The 22,504-nt window shown below is 46.7% G+C and overlaps 1 protein-coding gene across 14 annotated transcripts in view; it reads right to left on the bottom strand.

Annotated features, from left to right (window-relative positions):
* nf2b (NF2, moesin-ezrin-radixin like (MERLIN) tumor suppressor b) overlaps positions 1-22,504 on the bottom strand; it is a 40,611-nt gene that overhangs the window by 17,154 nt on the left and 953 nt on the right. For 12 of the 14 annotated variants that reach the window (XR_006757707.2, XR_001319327.3, XR_014379486.1 and 9 more), the window contains exons 2-16: positions 21,907-22,025; positions 21,583-21,708; positions 21,287-21,409; positions 17,583-17,666; positions 17,384-17,452; positions 17,190-17,272; positions 16,578-16,653; positions 14,907-15,053; positions 14,595-14,669; positions 14,373-14,486; positions 13,734-13,856; positions 13,412-13,629; positions 12,730-12,832; positions 12,385-12,515; positions 12,005-12,176 (exon numbers count right to left, since the gene is read on the bottom strand). Coding sequence is in view for 1 of the 14 variants with exons in the window: in XM_014129706.3 (XP_013985181.1) it covers positions 12,005-12,176; positions 12,385-12,515; positions 12,730-12,832; positions 13,412-13,629; positions 13,734-13,856; positions 14,373-14,486; positions 14,595-14,669; positions 14,907-15,053; positions 16,578-16,653; positions 17,190-17,272; positions 17,384-17,452; positions 17,583-17,666; positions 21,287-21,409; positions 21,583-21,708; positions 21,907-21,996 (1,734 nt within the window). In the remaining 13 variants the exon portion in view is untranslated. The remainder of the gene's footprint in view (positions 1-12,004; positions 12,177-12,384; positions 12,516-12,729; positions 12,833-13,411; positions 13,630-13,733; positions 13,857-14,372; positions 14,487-14,594; positions 14,670-14,906; positions 15,054-16,577; positions 16,654-17,189; positions 17,273-17,383; positions 17,453-17,582; positions 17,667-21,286; positions 21,410-21,582; positions 21,709-21,906; positions 22,026-22,504) is intronic. The other 2 variants (XR_006757711.2, XR_001319332.3) reach the window with 1 other exon arrangement.

The following is a 22,504-nucleotide window of genomic DNA, read 5'->3' as shown; positions in this document are numbered from 1 at the left end:
TTCTAATATTACTATGAGGCATGTAGGGTGGTTCTGGGGGGGTAGTTCTAATATTACTATGGGGCATGTACGGTGGTTCTGGGGGGTAGTTCTAATATTACTATGGGGCATGTAGGGTGGTTCTGGGGGGGTAGTTCTAATGTTACTATGGGGCATGTAGGGTGGTTCTGGGGGGGGGGTAGTTCTAATACTACTATGGGGCATGTAGGGTGGTTCTGGGGGGGTAGTTCTAATATTACTATGAGGCATGTAGGGTGGTTCTGGGGGGGTAGTTCTAATATTACTATGAGGCATGTACGGTGGTTCTGGGGGGTAGTTCTAATATTACTATGGGGCATGTAGGGTGGTTCGGGGGGGGTAGCTCTAATGTTACTATGGGGCATGTAGGGTGGTTCTGGGGGGGGTAGTTCTAATATTACTATGGGGCATGTAGGGTGGTTCTGGGGGGGGTAGTTCTAATATTACTATGGGGCATGTAGGGTGGTTCTGGGGGGGGTAGTTCTAATATTACTATGGGGCATGTAGGGTGGTTCTGGGGGGTAGTTCTAATATTACTATGGGGCATGTAGGGTGGTTCTGGGGGGTAGTTCTAATATTACTATGGGGCATGTAGGGTGGTTCTGGGGGGTAGTTCTAATATTACTATGGGGCATGTAGGGTGGTTCTGGGGGGTAGTTCTAATATTACTATGGGGCATGTAGGGTGGTTCTGGGGGGTAGTTCTAATATTACTATGGGGCATGTAGGGTGGTAGTTCTAATATTACTATGGGGCATGTAGGGTGGTTCTGGTGGGGGGGGGTAGTTCTAATATTACTATGGGGCATGTAGGGTGGTTCTGGGGGGTAGCTCTAATATTACTATGGGGCATGTAGGGTGGTTCTGGGGGGGTAGTTCTAATATTACTATGGGGCATGTAGGGTGGTTCTGGGGGGTAGTTCTAATATTACTATGGGGCATGTAGGGTGGTTCTGGGGGGGTAGTTCTAATATTACTATGGGGCATGTAGGGTGGTTCTGGGGGGGGGGTAGTTCTAATATTACTATGGGGCATGTAGGGTGGTTCGGGGGGGTAGTTCTAATGTTACTATGGGGCATGTAGGGTGGTTCTGGGGGGTAGTTCTAATATTACTATGGGGCATGTAGGGTGGTTAAGTCTTTACTGAAGACTTATCTCTTCAGTAGGTCCTATGATTAAGTATAGTCTGGCCCAGGAGTGTGAAGGTGAACGGAAAGGCTGGAGCAACGAACCGCCCTTGCTGTCTCTGCCTTGCCGGTTCCCCTCTTTCCACTGGGATTCTCTGCCTCTAACCCTTTTACAGAGGCTGAGTCACTGGCCTACTGGTGTTCTTCCATGCCGTCCATGGGAGGGGTGCGTCACTTGAGTGGGTTGAGTCACTGACGTGGTCTTCCTGTCTGGGTTGGCGCCCCCCCCCCCTTGGGTTGTGCCATGGCGGAGATCGTTGTGGGCTATACTCGGCCTTGTCTTAGGACGGTAAGTTGGTGGTTGGAGACATCCCTCTAGTGGTGTGGGGGCTGTGCTTTGGCAAAGTGGGTGGGGTTATATCCTGCCTGTTTGGCCCTGTCCGGGGGTATCATCGGATGGGGCCACAGTGTCTTCTGATCCCTCCTGTCTCAGCCTCCAGTATTTATGCTGCAGTAGTTTATGTGTCGGGGGGCTAGGGTCAGTCTGTTACATCTGGAGTATTTCTCTTGTCTTATCCGGTGTCCTGTGTGTATTTAAATATGCTCTCTCTAATTCTCTCTTTCTCTCTTTCTCTCGGAGGACCTGAGCCCTAGGACCATGCCTCAGGACTACCTGGTATGATGACTCCTTGCTGTCCCCAGTCCACCTGGCCGTGCTGCTGCTCCAGTTTCAACTGTTCTGCCTGCGGCTATGGAACCCTGACCTGTTCACCGGACGTGCTTGTTGCACCCTCGACAACTACTATGATTATTATTATTTGACCATGCTGGTCATTTATGAACATTTTAACATTTTAACATTTTGACCATGTTCTGTTTTAATATCCACCCTGCACAGCCAGAAGAGGACTGGCCACCCCTCATAGCCTGGTTCCTCTCTAGGTTTCTTCCTAGGTTTTTGGCCTTTCTAGGGAGTTTTTCCTAGGGAGTTTTTCCTAGCCACCGTGGTTCTTTCACATGCTTTGCTTGCTGTTTGGGGTTTTAGGCTGGGTTTCTGTACAGCACTTTGAGAATATCAGCTGATGTACGAAGGGCTATATAAAAATAAATTTGATTTGATTTGATTCTGGGGGGTAGTTCTAATATTACTATGGGGCATGTAGGGTGGTTCTGGGGGGGGGGGGTAGTTCTAATATTACTATGGGGCATGTAGGGTGGTTCTGGGGGGATAGTTCTAATATTACTATGGGGCATGTAGGGTGGTTCTGGGAGGGGGGTAGTTCTAATATTACTATGGGGCATGTAGGGTGGTTCTGGGAGGGGGGTAGTTCTAATATTACTATGGGGCATGTAGGGTGGTTCTGGGGGGTAGCTCTAATATTACTATGGGTCATGTAGGGTGGTTCTGGGGGGGTAGCTCTAATATTACTATTGGGCATGTAGGGTGGTTCTGGGGGGGGGGTAGCTCTAATATTACTATGGGGCATGTAGGGTGGTTCTGGGGGGGGGGTAGCTCTAATATTACTATGGGGCATGTAGGGTGGTTCTGGGGGGGGGGTAGCTCTAATATTACTATGGGGCATGTAGGGTGGTTCTGGGGGGGGGGGGTAGTTCTAATATTACTATGGGGCATGTATGGTGGTTCTGGGGGGGGGGGGGGAGTTCTAATATTACTATGGGGCATGTAGGGTGGTTCTGGGGGGGTAGTTCTAATATTACTATGGGGCATGTAGGGTGGTTCTGGGGGGGTAGTTCTAATATTACTATGGGGCATGTAGGGTGGTTCTGGGGGGTAGTTCTAATATTACTATGGGGCATGTAGGGTGGTTCTGGGGGGTAGTTCTAATATTACTATGGGGCATGTAGGGTGGTTCTGGGGGGTAGTTCTAATATTACTATGGGGCATGTAGGGTGGTAGTTCTAATATTACTATGGGGCATGTAGGGTGGTTCTGGGGGGGGGTAGTTCTAATATTACTATGGGGCATGTAGGGTGGTTCTGGGGGGGGTAGTTCTAATATTACTATGGGGCATGTAGGGTGGTTCTGGGGGGGTAGTTCTAATATTACTATGGGGCATGTAGGGTGGTTCTGGGGGGGGGGGTAGTTCTAATATTACTATGGGGCATGTAGGGTGGTTCTGGGGGGTAGTTCTAATATTACTATGGGGCATGTAGGGTGGTTCTGGGGGGGGGGTAGTTCTAATGTTACTATGGGGCATGTAGGGTGGTTCTGGGGGGGTAGTTCTAATATTACTATGGGGCATGTAGGGTGGTTCTGGGGGGTAGTTCTAATATTACTATGGGGCATGTAGGGTGGTTCTGGGGGGTAGTTCTAATATTACTATGGGGCATGTAGGGTGGTTCTGGGGGGTAGTTCTAATATTACTATGGGGCATGTAGGGTGGTTCTGGGGGGTAGTTCTAATATTACTATGGGGCATGTAGGGTGGTTCTGGTGGGGGGGGTAGTTCTAATATTACTATGGGGCATGTAGGGTGGTTCTGGGGGGTAGCTCTAATATTACTATGGGGCATGTAGGGTGGTTCTGGGGGGGTAGTTCTAATATTACTATGGGGCATGTAGGGTAGTTCTGGGGGGTAGTTCTAATATTACTATGGGGCATGTAGGGTGGTTCTGGGGGGGTAGTTCTAATATTACTATGGGGCATGTAGGGTGGTTCTGGGGGGGGGGGTAGTTCTAATATTACTATGGGGCATGTAGGGTGGTTCGGGGGGGTAGTTCTAATGTTACTATGGGGCATGTAGGGTGGTTCTGGGGGGTAGTTCTAATATTACTATGGGGCATGTAGGGTGGTTCTGGGGGGTAGTTCTAATATTACTATGGGGCATGTAGGGTGGTTCTGGGGGGGGGGGTAGTTCTAATATTACTATGGGGCATGTAGGGTGGTTCTGGGGGGGGGGGGTAGTTCTAATATTACTATGGGGCATGTAGGGTGGTTCTGGGGGGGGGGTAGTTCTAATATTACTATGGGGCATGTAGGGTGGTTCTGGGGGTAGTTCTAATATTACTATGGGGCATGTAGGGTGGTTCTGGGGGGTAGCTCTAATATTACTATGGGGCATGTAGGGTGGTTCTGTGGGGGTAGCTCTAATATTACTATTGGGCATGTAGGGTGGTTCTGGGGGGGGGGTAGCTCTAATATTACTATGGGGCATGTAGGGTGTTTCTGGGGGGGGGGTAGCTCTAATATTACTATGGGGCATGTAGTGTGGTTCTGGGGGGGGGGGGGTAGCTCTAATATTACTATGGGGCATGTAGGGTGGTTCTGGGGGGGGGGTTAGTTCTAATATTACTATGGGGCATGTATGGTGGTTCTGGGGGGGGGGGGGTAGTTCTAATATTACTATGGGGCATGTAGGGTGGTTCTGGGGGGTAGTTCTAATATTACTATTGGGCATGTAGGGTGGTTCTGGGGGGTAGTTTTAATATTAATATGGGGCATGTAGGGTGGTTCTGGGGGGTAGTTCTAATATTACTATGGGGCATGTAGGGTGGTTCTGGGGGGTAGTTCTAATATTACTATGGGGCATGTAGGGTGGTTCTGGGGGGAGTTCTAATATTACTATGGGGCATGTAGGGTGGTTCTGGGGGGTAGTTCTAATATTACTATGGGGCATGTAGGGTGGTTCTGGGGGGGTAGTTCTAATACTACTATGGGGCATGTAGGGTGGTTCTGGGGGGGTAGTTCTAATATTACTATGGGGCATGTAGGGTGGTTCTGGGGGGGTATTTCTAATATTACTATGGGGCATGTAGGGTGGTTGTGGGGGGTAGTTCTAATATTACTATGGGGCATGTAGGGTGGTTCTGGGGGGGGGGGGGGTAGTTCTAATATTACTATGGGGCATGTAGGGTGGTTCTGGGGGGAGGGGGTAGCTCTAATATTACTATGGGGCATGTAGGGTGGTTGTGGGGGGGTAGTTCTAATATTACTATGGGGCATGTACGGTGGTTCTGGGGGTAGTTCTAATATTACTATGGGGCATGTAGGGTGGTTCTGGGGGGGTAGTTCTAATGTTACTATGGGGCATGTAGGGTGGTTCTGGGGGGGGGTAGTTCTAATACTACTATGGGGCATGTAGGGTGGTTCTGGGGGGGTAGTTCTAATATTACTATGAGGCATGTAGGGTGGTTCTGGGGGGGGGGGTAGTTCTAATATTACTATGAGGGCATGTACGGTGGTTCTGGGGGGTAGTTCTAATATTACTATGGGGCATGTAGGGTGGTTCGGGGGGGTAGTTCTAATGTTACTATGGGGCATGTAGGGTGGTTCTGGGGGGTAGTTCTAATATTACTATGGGGCATGTAGGGTGGTTCTGGGGGGGGTAGTTCTAATATTACTATGGGGCATGTAGGGTGGTTCTGGGGGGTAGTTCTAATATTACTATGGGGCATGTAGGGTGGTTCTGGGGGGTAGTTCTAATATTACTATGGGGCATGTAGGGTGGTTCTGGGGGGTAGTTCTAATATTACTATGGGGCATGTAGGGTGGTTCTGGGGGGTAGTTCTAATATTACTATGGGGCATGTAGGGTGGTTCTGGGGGGGTAGTTCTAATATTACTATGGGGCATGTAGGGTGGTAGTTCTAATATTACTATGGGGCATGTAGGGTGGTTCTGGTGGGGGGGGGGGTAGTTCTAATATTACTATGGGGCATGTAGGGTGGTTCTGGGGGGTAGCTCTAATATTACTATGGGGCATGTAGGGTGGTTCTGGGGGGGTAGTTCTAATATTACTATGGGGCATGTAGGGTGGTTCTGGGGGGTAGTTCTAATATTACTATGGGGCATGTAGGGTGGTTCTGGGGGGGTAGTTCTAATATTACTATGGGGCATGTAGGGTGGTTCTGGGGGGGGGGTAGTTCTAATATTACTATGGGGCATGTAGGGTGGTTCGGGGGGGTAGTTCTAATGTTACTATGGGGCATGTAGGGTGGTTCTGGGGGGTAGATCTAATATTACTATGGGGCATGTAGGGTGGTTAAGTCTTTACTGAAGACTTATCTCTTCAGTAGGTCCTATGATTAAGTATAGTCTGGCCCAGGAGTGTGAAGGTGAACGGAAAGGCTGGAGCAACGAACCGCCCTTGCTGTCTCTGCCTTGCCGGTTCCCCTCTTTCCACTGGGATTCTCTGCCTCTAACCCTTTTACAGAGGCTGAGTCACTGGCCTACTGGTGTTCTTCCATGCCGTCCATGGGAGGGGTGCGTCACTTGAGTGGGTTGAGTCACTGACGTGGTCTTCCTGTCTGGGTTGGCGCCCCCCCCCCCCCCCCCCCCCCCTTGGGTTGTGCCATGGCGGAGATCGTTGTGGGCTATACTCGGCCTTGTCTTAGGACGGTAAGTTGGTGGTTGGAGACATCCCTCTAGTGGTGTGGGGGCTGTGCTTTGGCAAAGTGGGTGGGGTTATATCCTGCCTGTTTGGCCCTGTCCGGGGGTATCATCGGATGGGGCCACAGTGTCTTCTGATCCCTCCTGTCTCAGCCTCCAGTATTTATGCTGCAGTAGTTTATGTGTCGGGGGGCTAGGGTCAGTCTGTTACATCTGGAGTATTTCTCTTGTCTTATCCGGTGTCCTGTGTGTATTTAAATATGCTCTCTCTAATTCTCTCTTTCTCTCTTTCTGTCTTTCTCTCGGAGGACCTGAGCCCTAGGACCATGCCTCAGGACTACCTGGTATGATGACTCCTTGCTGTCCCCAGTCCACCTGGCCGTGCTGCTGCTCCAGTTTCAACTGTTCTGCCTGCGGCTATGGAACCCTGACCTGTTCACCGGACGTGCTTGTTGCACCCTCGACAACTACTATGATTATTATTATTTGACCATGCTGGTCATTTATGAACATTTTAACATTTTAACATTTTGACCATGTTCTGTTTTAATATCCACCCTGCACAGCCAGAAGAGGACTGGCCACCCCTCATAGCCTGGTTCCTCTCTAGGTTTCTTCCTAGGTTTTTGGCCTTTCTAGGGAGTTTTTCCTAGGGAGTTTTTCCTAGCCACCGTGGTTCTTTCACATGCTTTGCTTGCTGTTTGGGGTTTTAGGCTGGGTTTCTGTACAGCACTTTGAGAATATCAGCTGATGTACGAAGGGCTATATAAAAATAAATTTGATTTGATTTGATTCTGGGGGGTAGTTCTAATATTACTATGGGGCATGTAGGGTGGTTCTGGGGGGGGGGTAGTTCTAATATTACTATGGGGCATGTAGGGTGGTTCTGGGGGGATAGTTCTAATATTACTATGGGGCATGTAGGGTGGTTCTGGGGGGGGGGTAGTTCTAATATTACTATGGGGCATGTAGGGTGGTTCTGGGGGTAGTTCTAATATTACTATGGGGCATGTAGGGTGGTTCTGGGGGGTAGCTCTAATATTACTATGGGTCATGTAGGGTGGTTCTGTGGGGGTAGCTCTAATATTACTATTGGGCATGTAGGGTGGTTCTGGGGGGGGGTAGCTCTAATATTACTATGGGGCATGTAGGGTGGTTCTGGGGGGGGGGGTAGCTCTAATATTACTATGGGGCATGTAGGGTGGTTCTGGGGGGGGGGTAGCTCTAATATTACTATGGGGCATGTAGGGTGGTTCTGGGGGGGGGGGTAGTTCTAATATTACTATGGGGCATGTATGGTGGTTCTGGGGGGGGGGGGGGGGGAGTTCTAATATTACTATGGGGCATGTAGGGTGGTTCTGGGGGGGTAGTTCTAATATTACTATGGGGCATGTAGGGTGGTTCTGGGGGGTAGTTCTAATATTACTATGGGGCATGTAGGGTGGTTCTGGGGGGGGTAGTTCTAATACTACTATGGGGCATGTAGGGTGGTTCTGGGGGGGTAGTTCTAATATTACTATGGGGCATGTAGGGTGGTTCTGGGGGGTAGTTCTAATATTACTATGGGGCATGTAGGGTGGTTCTGGGGGGTAGTTCTAATATTACTATGGGGCATGTAGGGTGGTTCTGGGGGGTAGTTCTAATATTACTATGGGGCATGTAGGGTGGTAGTTCTAATATTACTATGGGGCATGTAGGGTGGTTCTGGGGGGGGGTAGTTCTAATATTACTATGGGGCATGTAGGGTGGTTCTGGGGGGGGTAGTTCTAATATTACTATGGGGCATGTAGGGTGGTTCTGGGGGGGTAGTTCTAATATTACTATGGGGCATGTAGGGTGGTTCTGGGGGGTAGTTCTAATATTACTATGGGGCATGTAGGGTGGTTCTGGGGGGGTAGTTCTAATATTACTATGGGGCATGTAGGGTGGTTCTGGGGGGGGGGTAGTTCTAATATTACTATGGGGCATGTAGGGTGGTTCTGGGGGGGTAGTTCTAATATTACTATGGGGCATGTAGGGTGGTTCTGGGGGGGGGGGGTAGTTCTAATATTACTATGGGGCATGTAGGGTGGTTCTGGGGGGGGGGGGGGTAGTTCTAATATTACTATGGGGCATGTAGGGTGGTTCTGGGGGGGTAGTTCTAATATTACTATGGGGCATGTAGGGTGGTTCTGGGGGGTAGTTCTAATATTACTATGGGGCATGTAGGGTGGTTCTGGGGGGTAGTTCTAATATTACTATGGGGCATGTAGGGTGGTTCTGGGGGGGGGGTAGTTCTAATGTTACTATGGGGCATGTAGGGTGGTTCTGGGGGGGTAGTTCTAATATTACTATGGGGCATGTAGGGTGGTTCTGGGGGGTAGTTCTAATATTACTATGGGGCATGTAGGGTGGTTCTGGGGGGGTAGTTCTAATATTACTATGGGGCATGTAGGGTGGTTCTGGGGGGAGTTCTAATATTACTATGGGGGATGTACGGTGGTTCTGGGGGGGGGGGTAGCTCTAATATTACTATGGGGCATGTAGGGTGGTTCTGGGGGGGGGTAGTTCTAATATTACTATGGGGCATGTAGGGTGGTTCTGGGGAGGGGGGGGGTAGTTCTAATACTACTATGGGGCATGTAGGGTGGTTCTGGGGGGGTAGTTCTAATATTACTATGGGGCATGTAGGGTGGTTCTGGGGGGGGGGGGGTAGTTCTAATATTACTATGGGGCATGTAGGGTGGTTCTGGGGGGGGGGTAGTTCTAATATTACTATGGGGCATGTAGGGTGGTTCGGGGGGGTAGTTCTAATATTATTTTGGGGCATGTAGGGTGGTTCTGGGGGGGTAGTTCTAATATTACTATGGGGCATGTAGGGTGGTTCTGGGGGGTAGTTCTAATATTACTATGGGGCATGTAGGGTGGTTCTGGGGGGGTAGTTCTAATATTACTATGGGGCATGTAGGGTAGTTCTGGGGGGGTAGTTCTAATATTACTATGGGGCATGTAGGGTGGTTCTGGGGGGGTAGTTCTAATATTACTATGGGGCATGTAGGGTGGTTCTGGGGGGGTAGTTCTAATATTACTATGGGGCATGTAGGGTGGTTCTGGGGGGGGGGGGGGTAGTTCTAATATTACTATGGGGCATGTAGGGTGGTTCTGGGGGGGGGGTAGTTCTAATATTACTATGGGGCATGTAGGGTGGTTCGGGGGGGTAGTTCTAATATTATTTTGGGGCATGTAGGGTGGTTCTGGGGGGTAGTTCTAATATTACTATGGGGCATGTAGGGTGGTTCTGGGGGGGGGGGTAGTTCTAATATTACTATGGGGCATGTAGGGTGGTTCTGGGGGGTAGTTCTAATATTACTATGGGGCATGTAGGGTGGTTCTGGGGGGTAGTTCTAATATTACTATGGGGCATGTAGGGTGGTTCTGGGGGGGGGGGGGTAGTTCTAATATTACTATGGGGCATGTAGGGTGGTTCTGGGGGGATAGTTCTAATATTACTATGGGGCATGTAGGGTGGTTCTGGGGGGGGGGGTAGTTCTAATATTACTATGGGGCATGTAGGGTGGTTCTGGGGGGGGGGGTAGTTCTAATATTAATATGGGGCATGTAGGGTGGTTCTGGGGGGGTAGTTCTAATATTACTATGGGTCATGTAGGGTGGTTCTGGGGGGTAGTTCTAATATTACTGTGGGGCATGTAGGGTGGTTCTGGGGGGGTAGTTCTAATATTACTATGGGGCATGTAGGGTGGTTCTGGGGGGGTAGTTCTAATATTACTATGGGGCATGTAGGGTGGTTCTGGGGGGTAGTTCTAATATTACTGTGGGGCATGTAGGGTGGTTCTGGGGGGGTAGTTCTAATGTTACTATGGGGCATGTAGGGTGGTTCTGGGGGGTAGTTCTAATATTACTATGGGGCATGTATGGTGGTTCTGGGGGGGGGGTAGCTCTAATATTACTATGGGGCATGTAGGGTGGTTCTGGGGGGTAGTTCTAATATTACTATGGGGCATGTAGGGTGGTTCTGGGGGGGGGGTAGTTCTAATATTACTATGGGGCATGTAGGGTGGTTCTGGGGGGGTAGTTCTAATATTACTAGGGGCATGTAGGGTGGTTCTGGGGGGGTAGTTCTAATATTAATATGGGGCATGTAGGGTGGTTCTGGGGGGTAGTTCTAATATTACTATGGGGCATGTAGGGTGGTTCTGGGGGGGGGGTAGTTCTAATATTACTATGAGGCATGTAGGGTGGTTCTGGGGGGGTAGTTCTAATATTACTATGGGGCATGTAGGGTGGTTCTGGGGGGTAGTTCTAATATTACTATGGGGCATGTAGGGTGGTTCTGGGGGGTAGTTCTAATATTACTATGGGGCATGTAGGGTGGTTCTGGGGGGTAGCTCTAATATTACTATGGGGCATGTAGGGTGGTTCTGGGGGGGTAGTTCTAATATTACTATGGGGCATGTAGGGTGGTTCTGGGGGGGTAGTTCTAATATTACTATGGGGCATGTAGGGTGGTTCTGGGGGGGGGGGTAGTTCTAATATTACTATGGGGCATGTAGGGTGGTTCGGGGGGGTAGTTCTAATATTACTATGGGGCACGTAGGGTGGTTCGGGGGGGTAGTTCTAATATTACTATGGGGCATGTAGGGTGGTTCGGGGGGGTAGTTCTAATATTACTATGGGGGATGTAGGGTGGTTCTGGGGGGGGGGGGGTAGTTCTAATACTACTATGGGGCATGTAGGGTGGTTCTGGGGGGGTAGTTCTAATATTAATATGGGGCATGTAGGGTGGTTCTGGGGGGTAGCTCTAATATTACTATGGGGCATGTAGGGTGGTTCTGGGGGGGTAGTTCTAATATTACTATGGGGCATGTAGGGTGGTTCTGGGGGGGTAGTTCTAATATTACTATGGGGTATGTAGGGTGGTTCTGGCGGGGTAGTTCTAATATTACTATGGGGCATGTAGGGTGGTTCTGGGGGGGTAGTTCTAATATTACTATGGGGCATGTAGGGTGGTTCTGGGGGTAGTTCTAATATTACTATGGGGCATGTAGGGTGGTTCTGGGGGGGTAGCTCTAATATTAATATGGGGCATGTAGGGTGGTTCTGGGGGGGTAGTTCTAATATTACTATGGGGCATGTAGGGTGGTTCTGGGGGGTAGTTCTAATATTACTATGGGGCATGTAGGGTGGTTCTGGGGGGGGGGGGTAGTTCTAATATTACTATGGGGCATGTAGGGTGGTTCTGGGGGGGGGGTAGTTCTAATATTACTATGGGGCATGTAGGGTGGTTCTGGGGGGGTAGTTCTAATATTACTATGGGGCATGTAGGGTGGTTCTGGGGGGGTAGTTCTAATATTACTATGGGGCATGTAGGGTGGTTCTGGGGGGGGTAGTTCTAATATTACTATGGGGCATGTAGGGTGGTTCTGGGGGGGTAGTTCTAATATTTATATGGGGCATGTAGGGTGGTTCTGGGGGGGTAGTTCTAATTACTATGGGGCATGTAGGGTGGTTCTTACATTACTATGGGGCATGTAGGGTGGTTCAGGGGGGTAGCCGCGGGCCTCATTGCGGAGGCTGTAGACCCCAGCCTGCTGCTGCTGCTGCTCCTCCAGCTTCAGAGACTCAATCTCAGACTTCAGCTCCTTCAGCTGGTCCTGCAGGTGTTTACTCTTCTCCACGTACTCTAGTCTGGGGGAGAGAGGGAGATAGCCTTCACCTATCAGTTTTGTTTACTCAGATTCTTGAGATCATGAGAAAAGGGAACATCTTTTTGGAGTCAAATGTCCCAAATGGCACCCTATTACCTATGTAGTGCACTACTTCAGACCACATACCCTGGTCAAAATTAGTGCACTATTTAGGGAATAGGATGCCATTTGGAGGGAGCCCAGCTCACCTCTCCCTCTCTATCTCCATTGACAGTCTCTTCATATCAGAGTCTTTAAAGTCGATCCTCATCGATCCGGATCCCAGAGCTAGGTCTCCTCCCTCTGGGGGAGGAGGAGGGGGGGAGTAGGCCGCTATGAGCTGGAACACACACAGAGAAAGAACAAGAGGCGCCAGTTATAGGGGCCAGGAAAAAGGGAGGATGTGGTTTTGATAACCTCTGTTCGACATGATCAATATGGTTATGGTGTGGACTGTACTGGGTATGTTGTATTAGCTGTGATAGTGGTGAGCTCTAAAATGATGGTTCAGGTACCGGGTAAGATTTCTTGGTTAGGGTTATAGTTTTCTGTACCGGGTAAGATGTCTTGGTGATCTCCAGGAGTTTCTGCTTGGCTCTCCTCTCAGCATCCTTGGCCTCTGTCAGGTCCTGCTTCAGATGGTCCGCCTCCTTCGACCTACAGAGAGGAACCGCTACTTACTGTGCATTGACTAGTCAGCGATGCACAAAATATACTGCAGAGCTGGGCTGACTTTTATAACCAAGAGCGTGGAAAGTGGGTGTTTAAACTTCTCCGCTGTTTCGGTCCTGTAGCTATTACATTGGTGCATAATGAAGCGCACCCTGTGTACATGTGCAGACACTGTGTGAGTGCATTGTCTTAGGTTAAGCTCATCTGCAATCTCTACCATTCCTCCTGCAGCTATTTTAAGCTCATCTGCAATCTCTACCATTCCTCCTGCAGCTATTTTAAGCTCATCTGCAATCTCTACCGTTCCTCCTGCGGCTATTTTAAGCTCATCTGCAATCCCTGCCGTTCCTCCTGCTGCTTTAAGCTCATCTGCAATCCCTGCCGTTCCTCCTGCTGCTTTAAGCTCATCTGCAATCCCTGCCGTTCCTCCTGCTGCTTTAAGCTCATCTGCAATCCCTGCCGTTCCTCCTGCTGCTCATGGCTACATTTGACCTTTACTACTACTTATCCTCTTAAGTAAAACACTTCTAATAATAAGATGAATACTGACAGTAATATCTGTACCTCCTCTCTGACTGCTCCACCAGTTTGACGGCCAGCTGCTCTGCCTCTCTCATCTTCTGCTCCATCAGTCTCTTCTCCTCCTTGGTCTTGAGGGCGGTAGCCTCTATCCTCTGCCTCTCCTGCTCCGCCTCGGCAGCCTTGTGGGCCAACAGCTTGGCTTCCTCCTCGGCGATCTGGGCCTTCTCCGCCAGCAGGTCTGCGGTCTCCTCTGAACGCAGCTACAAACAGACACAACACCTTCATAAGCAGATATAACACTTATAAACGGTTCATAAACATTCCTAAGGAGACCCCGCCCTCATGGAACAGACGCCACCCTTACCAGCGCCTCATTGGCCAGCCGTGCCTCGTCCTGCAGCTGGAACAGCCGTCTCTCCATCTCCTCCTTCGCTCGCTCTGCCTCCTCCCTCATTTGCTTCTCCCGCGCAAGGATCTGACGCTCCACCTGCAGATGGACAGGCAGTTCAGCCAATCAGAGAACAGATAATATCACTCGCAACCAATCAGAACGCTCTGCCTGCAAACGGATAGGCAGAACAGCCAATCAGACATAGCTGCCAGTATTTTTTCAATGAGAAGATACTAAGTGTGTGTGTGTGTGTATATATATATATATATATATATATATATATATATATATATATTTACATTTACATTTTAGTCATTTAGCAGACGCTCTTATCCAGAGCGACTTACAGTAGTGAATGCATACATTGCATCCATTTTTTCCCCCCGTATTTCATAGGAAAGTATTCAGACCCCTTGACTTTCTCCACATTTTGTTAGGTTAAGGCCCTATTCCAAAATTCATCAAATTGTTTTTTTCCCTCATCAATCTACACACAATATCCCATAATGACAAAGGAAAAACATGATTTTATATATATATATATCTATCTCACTGAAAACTACAAAAATACAGGGGTGTGGTAGAGTGTCTGTGGATGTGTTGAGAGCGGACCTTCTTGCGAGCCTTCTCCTCCTTGGCCTGAGACTTCATCTGCTGTACCTCGATGGAGTCCACCTTCCTCCTCCTCATGAACAGGTCATGGTTCCCAATGCACAGCTGCAGGATCTGAACACACACACACAGGCGCAGGCAAACACACATGGGTTAAAATGGACTTGACCCGATAAGAGGTTAAAACTGGCACCAATTGACTTCCTACAAACAACAACCTACCAGTTTGTTGACTCTCAGTTGGGAGGAGTAGAATTTGAAAACATCCTTTTTCTTGTCCAGAGGTTTTATTGTGAACTGTACCAGGGGAGAGGACAAAGTTAATAACACGTTATCATCTGTGTAGTAGTGTAGTAGATGGGAGCCATTAGCGTCAGGAAACCAGACCGCTGCGATCAGGTTTACTTCACGTAAAACATAAAAGTGAGCTTGCGAGAGCAGGCCAGTTTAATGTGGCTAGGTAGCCATAACATCAGAGATGTATTTTTAATTGGATGAAAACTAAATAAATAAATAAAATAATAGCAGATTCACCGTGGTTACCTCCTTCTCGCTGTAGGAGATGTTGCGGATGCCGCTCCAGGGGAAAGATTTGTTGGGGTTCAGTTTGCTGTTGGGGCTGTAAATATGAAGGCCCTGGGCATCGACACCCAGTAGCAGGTCTGTGTCTCGTTTATTTTGCTGCGGAGATATCACAATATAAAACATTTGTGCATATATAAACTCATGCATGTCTGTGCCATGATTCATTTGCTGTGGAGATATAACGTATTATAACATTCATACATGTACTATTAAGACACTGAACAAAAATATAAACGCAACATGTATGTGCTGGTCCCATAATAATAAAGCTAGCATATGGAATTGTTTTAAGATCATCATACCAAGGATCGTTTAGCTATATGATTTAGAATTTTAGGACCCCTTAAGGTATAAAAAAACAAATATGTACATTTTTGTTGATGAAACATTGAATTTGGCATTATTGCTATTAGCCCATAGAATGCATTGAATATCAGATTCACTTCATAAAACAGATAGTCCCGGAAAAAATCTATAGGAAGTTTGTTCTGTCCTATATCTGAGAGACATAAGAATTATCAGGAAACAATATATTTTTTTACATGTATTTAACTGCTTATTTTAGGCACTAAACTAACTCCGTATATACACACACTAAATGACCAAAAGTATGTGGACACCTGCTCGTCAAACATCTCATTCCAAAATGATGGGCATTAATATGGAGTTGCTGACGTTGCTTCCAAAGGCAGTTTGGAACTCTGTAGTGAGTGTTGCAACCGAGGACAGATTACTTTTACGCGCCACTCGCTTCAGCACCAGGCTAAGTCTACCACTTCGCGGCTGAGCCGTTGTTGCTCCTAGATGTTTCCACTTCACAGTATCAGCCCTTATAGTTGACCGGGGCAGCTCTAGTAGGGTAGAAATGTGACGAACTGACCTGTTGGAAAGGTGGCATCCTATGACAGTGCCACGTTGAAAGTCACTGAGCTCTTCAGTAAGGCCATTATATTGCCAATGTTTGTCTATGGAGATTGCATGGCTGTGTGCTCGATTTTATACACCTGTCAGCAAAGGGAGCGGCTGAAATAGCTAAATCCACTAACTTGAAGGCGTGTCCACATACTTTTGTATATATAGTTGACTTCCATTCATTTGGAAGTACGTGTTCATGTATGTGTTCGTGAGAGACTCACCTTTCCACAGAGGGGTCATATTAGTGTGTAGCCCAAACTGTTCAGACGCTACAGACAGAAGTTGGCAGAAGAGGCTGTACCGACTTCAGACGAGTCCCGTGATGCTTGTAGGGGTCGTAGAGCAACACTGAGAACACCATTGTGTTCTTAAGACTCAACTTTCCACAGAGGGGTCATAATAGTTCAGGGTCATTATTACCATAGGGAAACGTTAGACTGTCTCGTGGTCTGACAAAATACCGCTCTAGCTAGCTCTGCCATCTTTCACCACAGATGTGGAAGGGCGATATCGGCAAATCACCAGAGGGTAACAAACTACTGTTTGATTGAAACGTGGTGGAAACTCCCTCTATCCCATGCCTTCACCAATCCAATTACTTTATTTGTGGGAAGTAGTGAACGAGTGTACACTTCAGGAGAAAAGAGGGATTATTGGGACGCAACCAAAGTAAGAGAGAAGTGTTTGACTGAAGGAGTGACTCACAGTGATGGCAAAGTAGCTGACTCCGTACATGTCCAGGTCCTGCGCTATCTTCAGGTAGTCCATCTCAGCCTCATCCCTGTAAACAGCACACATACCAAACACATCAATCATTAGACAACACTGTCTCTGGCCAAGCAACACAAGTCAATGGGTCATGTAGTTCTGTATCTATGGGAGAAACATCTGACTCGTCTGGTACTGGTAGATAATGCTCTATAGCTGTGTTTCTCAACTCCGGTGCTCCAGTAACCCCAACAGTACACATTTTTGCCATAGAACCACACCGGATTCTATCAATCAACTAATCATAAAGCCCTTGACAAGTTGAATCAGGGCCACGTTCAGCAGCCAAACATTATCGAACTATGCAGATAGAAATGCCATGAATGGCACAGACGTGAGTCCTTATTCTACATGTCAGAGATACATGTTAGTTCTACATAACATATCTATCTGAACTTTCCTAAACGTGGTGTGCTGCTGAATGCTCCTCAGGCGCGTTTGTCCGGGGCTACAACAATAATGTGAACCGCTGGGAGAACTTGAGGACCGGAGTTGAGACACTCTCTGCTTCTCTATAAGTGCAGTAGTAGCTGCGTCAGCTGGTCTTACCTGGCGATGCCTCTGTGCTCTGCGTACCAGGCTGTGATCTTCTCCTCCCACATGTCTGCAGTCATCTGGTACTGCATCAGAACCTGTGTAAACAAACAAATAACATGATCTCACACACCAAAAGATGACCACACATACACAAATAACATGATCCCACACACACCCACTTATTTGTCCATAGTGGTACTACTTACTCTTTTAGGTAGGAGCTCATCCTGGGCTAAGAACCCCGGCTTGTGAAAGTTTGGTTCATAGTCCCCATACTGTATGAGAGAGAAAAATACATTCATGTAGATGACAGCTTTCGAAATCTACACCTGGAGAAGCCTTGAAAACACAGCCCATATATTAACATCAACACAGGTTATTCACACTGAAAGGGCCTTTCCTTACCTTGGCTTGAACAGCGTACGACGCCAACAGGACAGAGGCTTCAGGAGAACAGAAAATCTCCTCGTCTAATATTTGCTTTTTCACCTGGAGGGAATTAGACATTAACCCAACCCGTTCTCAGCAAATACACTGGGTAGTCTGAGAACAGTTGGCACGACAAGACTTCTCAGGACAATTAAGCTACAGTAGTAAAGTCAGAACATAAAAGAGCTGAATCCCAACTTGATATATATACTAGAGGTCGACCGATTAATTGGCATCACCGATTAATTAGGGCCGATTTTAAGTTTTCATAAATCAGTAATCGGCAATCCACGAGGAAACTGCGTGGTAGGCTGACCACCTGTTACGCGTGTGAGCCTGCCACGCGAGTGCAGCATCAAAAAGACCTTGTGGCTGCAAGGAGCCAAGGTAAGTTACTAGCTAGCATTAAACTTACCTTATAAAAAGCAATCAATCTTCACATAATCACTAGTTAAATACACATGGTTGATGATATTACTAGGTTAACTAGCTTGTCCTGCGTTGCATATAATCAATGCGGTTTATCATCAAATCACAGCCTACTTCAACTGTAGCAAAAGCGCATTGCCGAAAAAAGCACAATCATTGCACAAATGTACCTAACCATAAACATCAATCCCTTTCTTAAAATCAATACACAGAAGTATATATTTTTAAACCTGCAAATTTTGTTAAGAAATTCATGTTAGCAGGCAATATTAACTAGGGAAATTGTGTCACTTCTCTTGCGTTCTGTGCAAACAGAGTCAGGGTATATGCAACAGCTTGGGCCGCCTGGCTTGTTGCGAACTAATTTGCCAGAATTTTACATAATTATGACATAACATTGAAGGTTGTACAATGTAACAGGAATATTTAGACTTAGGGATGCCACCCGTTCGATGAAATACGGTACGGTTCCGTATTTCAATGAAAGAATAAACGTTTTGTTTTCTAAATGACAGTTTCCGGATTGACCATATTAATGACCAAAGGCTCGTATTTCTGTGTTATTATGTTATAAATAAGTCTATGATTTGATATTTGATAGAGCAGTCTGACTGAGCAGTGTTAGGCAGCAGCAGGCTCGTAAGCGTTGATTCAAACAGCACTTCAATGCGTTTGCCAGCAGCTCTTAGCAATGCTTGAGCACTGCGCTGTTTATGACTTCATGCCTATCAACTCCCGAGATTAGGCTGGCAATACTAAAGTGCCAGCCTAATCCAATAGTCAAAGGTATATGAAATACAAATGGTATAGAGAGAACTAGTCGACGCGTCATAATTCCTATATTAACTACAACCTAAAAGGACCGACTGACCCATGTTCAACTGCTGTTCACACGGAACCCTTCTCCACTTCGACCTTCAAAGTTCTCGTTTGAATATTTGCTCTTTCTAAAATTATCCGCCGCAATTGTTGCAATCCCTATTACTAGCCTGTTCAACCTCTCTTTCGTATTATCTTAGATCCCCAAAGATTGGAAAGCTGCTTCAGTTCCCCCTCTTCAAAGGGGAGACACTCTAGACCCAAACTGTTACAGACCTATATCTTTCCTACCCTGCTTTTCTACAAGTCTTCGAAAGCCAAGTTAACAAACAGATCACCGACCATTTCGAATCCAACCGTACCTTCTCCGCTATGCAATCTGGTTTCCGAGCTGGTCGTGGGCGCACCTCAACCACGCTCAAGGTCTTAAACGATATCATAACCGTCATCGATAAAAGACAGTACTGTGCAGCCGTATTCATCGACCTGGCTAAGGCTTTCGACTCTGTCAATCACAACATTCTTATTGGCAGACTTAACAGCCTTGGTTTCTCAAATGATTGCCTCGCCTGGTTCACCAACTACTTCTCTGAGAGAGTTCAATGTGTCAAATCGGAGGGCCTGTGGTCCGGACCTCTTGCAGTCTCTATGGGGGTGCCACAGGGTTCAATTCTTAGGCTGACTTTTCTCTGTATACATCAATGATGTTGCTCTTGCTGCTGGTGATTCTCTGATCCATCTCTACGCAGACAACAGCATTATGTGTACTTCTGTCCCTTCTTTGGACACTGTATTAACTAACCTCCAGACGACCTTCAATGCCATACAACACTCCTTCCGTGGCCTCCAACTGCTCTTAAATGCAAGTAAAACTAAATGCATGCTCTTCAACCGATTGCTGCCCGCACCCGCCAATCTAGCATCACTACTCGGGACGGTTCTGACTAAGAATATGTGGACAACTACAAATACTTAAGTGTCTGGTTAGACCGTAAACTCTCCTTCCAGACTCACATTAAGCATCTACAATCCAAAATTAAATCTAGAATCGGCTTCCTATTTTGCAACAAAGCATCCTTCACTCATGCTGCTAAACATACCCTCGTAAAACTGACTATCCTACCGATCCTCGACTTCGGCAATGTCATTTACAAAATAGCCTCCAACACTCTAGTCAGCAAATTGGATGTAGTCTATCACAGTGCCATCCGTTTTGTCACCAAAGCCCCATATACTACCCACCACTGCGACCTGTATGCTCTCGTTGGCTGGCCCTCACTTCATATTCCTCGCCAAATCCACTGGCTCCAGGTCATATATAAGTCTTTGCTAGGTAAAGCCCCGCCTTATCTCAGCTCACTGGTCACCATAGTAGCACGCGCTCCAGCAGGCATATTTCACTGGTCATCCCCAAAGCCAACTCTCCTTTTGGCCACCTTTCCTTCCAGTTCTCTGCTGCCAATGACTGGAACGAATTGCAAAAATCACTGAAGCTGGAGTCTTATATCTCCCTCACTAACTTTAAGCATCAGCTGTCAGAGCAGCTTACCGATCATTGCACCTGTACACAGCCCATCTGTAAATGGCCCACCCAACTACCTCATCCCCATATTGTTATTTATTTTTTGCTCCTTTGCACCCCAGTATCTCTACTTGCACATTCATCTTCTGCACATCTATCATTCCTGTGTTAATGCTAAATTGTAATTATTTAGCCTCTATGGCCTATTTATTGCCTTACCTCCCTAATCTTACTACATTTGCACACACTGTATATAGGTTTTTCTATTGTGTTATTGACTGTACGTTTGTTTATCCCATGTGTAATTCTGTGTTTGTGTCGCACTGCTTTGCTTTATCTTGGCCAGGTCGCAGTTGTAAATGACAACTTATTCTCAACCGGCCTACCTGGTTAAATAAAGGTGAAATAAAAAAAATCAAACTTCTTAACTGGGAATATTGAACCACCAGCTTTCATATGGTGTCATGTTCTGAGCTAGGAACTTAAATGATAGCTTTTTTTTTTTTACATGGCACATATTGCACTTTTACTTTCTTCTCCAACACTGTTTTTGCATTATTTAAACCAAATTGAACATGTTTCATTATTTATTTGAGACTAAATAGATTTTATTGATGCATTATATTAAAGTTAAGATAAGTGTTAATTGTTCATTCAGTATTGTTGTAATTGTCATTATTACAAACAAATAAATATATACATTGCCCTATATAAATATATATATTGGCCTATATAAATATATATAAAAATCGGCCGATTTTATCATTTTTTTTTGGGGTCCTCCAATAATCGGTATCGGTGTTGAAAAATCATAAATCGGTCGACCTCTAATATATACACAAATAATCGACATCAAAGCATCGTTAGATTCGTGGATTCCCTAACAAGAGTTGAAATACAGTTGTTTTACCTGCAGGAAGAAGAGGTGTTGTGTGATTTCCTGCACCAGCTCTTCTTCTACCTTCTCTGGGAAGAACTTGGCCAGGAAGTGAAACGTTATCGGCGAGTCTTTAGGGACCTCTTGATCCAAGACCTGCATACACACAAACAAAAAATCAATACTGTTAGGCAATATTTTTTTCCATTTTCTTGCTTTCTCTCCATCTTTCCTTCGCTCTCTCTCCCTTGCCCCCCCCCCCCCCCCCCCCCTCTTATCAAGACCCACCCCCTCCTCTTCTTGCCCTACTTCCCTATTCTCTCACTCACCCGTTTCTCTGTCTTCAGCCATGCATAGGTATCCTTCACTGTGTACCGGAGCCCAAAGAACCAGGTTTCCCTCAGACCCACTGTCCGACACACCAGATCAAACAGATCCTTCCCTTTCCATTTCACCTGAGGGGGGGGGGGGGGGGGGGGCAGAGGAGACAGAGAATATTTGCATTAATAATTATTTGTACAGTATTCTAACATGATCATGATGAGGGAGGAAGGGGGGAGCGAGAGCATTCAAGACTACTATTTCAGCTACTGTTTCTGTTTGTTGTACACACAAAAATGTAATGTCATTACAATAGGGCAAAAGTGCATTACCTCACAACTAAACTCCATTTCAGCATCCATAGTGATGACTTTGACCTTAAAAGTCTTTGGTTGTTTCTTTTTTAATCCTAAAATCGACATTTTGGAGGCCTTGGAGATTGGTGAGATACCTGTAGAGGGGAAAACACCACCAAATACATGTCAATCATCATTCCATCAACAACTTCATGGTTCGCTTGCCCAGATTTAGGCCCACATCACCTTTCCCAAATTAGCGTTCACGCGAGAATTTAGTTCTGGGTTCAGAGATCATCCTGTCTTGATCGCTACAATAACTAATTTGCTGAGTTCTGAATATTGTATATCAATATATAATAAGCAAAAGATACCCGCTCTCAAACAAAGTAAAGAAAATGGTCTAGCGTAACTAGTTAAATGAGTTGTTAGATTCTTGTGAATCTATCGTTACCCTCTTGTTGTGACCATCCTCTATCAGCATCTAACTTAACTACTGTTAGTTAGCTAGTTAGCAAACACTTCTTACTCACAGTTTGTCCCAGATTTATAGAGTTCATTAACTACAGGGTGTCAACACTGCTATTCCTTCAAATATAATTATTCACAACATGAATGTGTTTTAGCTATTTGT

This window comes from Salmo salar, chromosome 11 (genome assembly GCF_965601325.2).
Source record: "Salmo salar chromosome 11, fSalSal1, whole genome shotgun sequence".
In the NCBI taxonomy this organism is placed as follows: Eukaryota; Metazoa; Chordata; class Actinopteri; order Salmoniformes; family Salmonidae; genus Salmo; species Salmo salar.
Note: the sequence above shows the minus strand (reverse complement) of the source record. Positions and strands in the feature narration are given on the sequence as shown.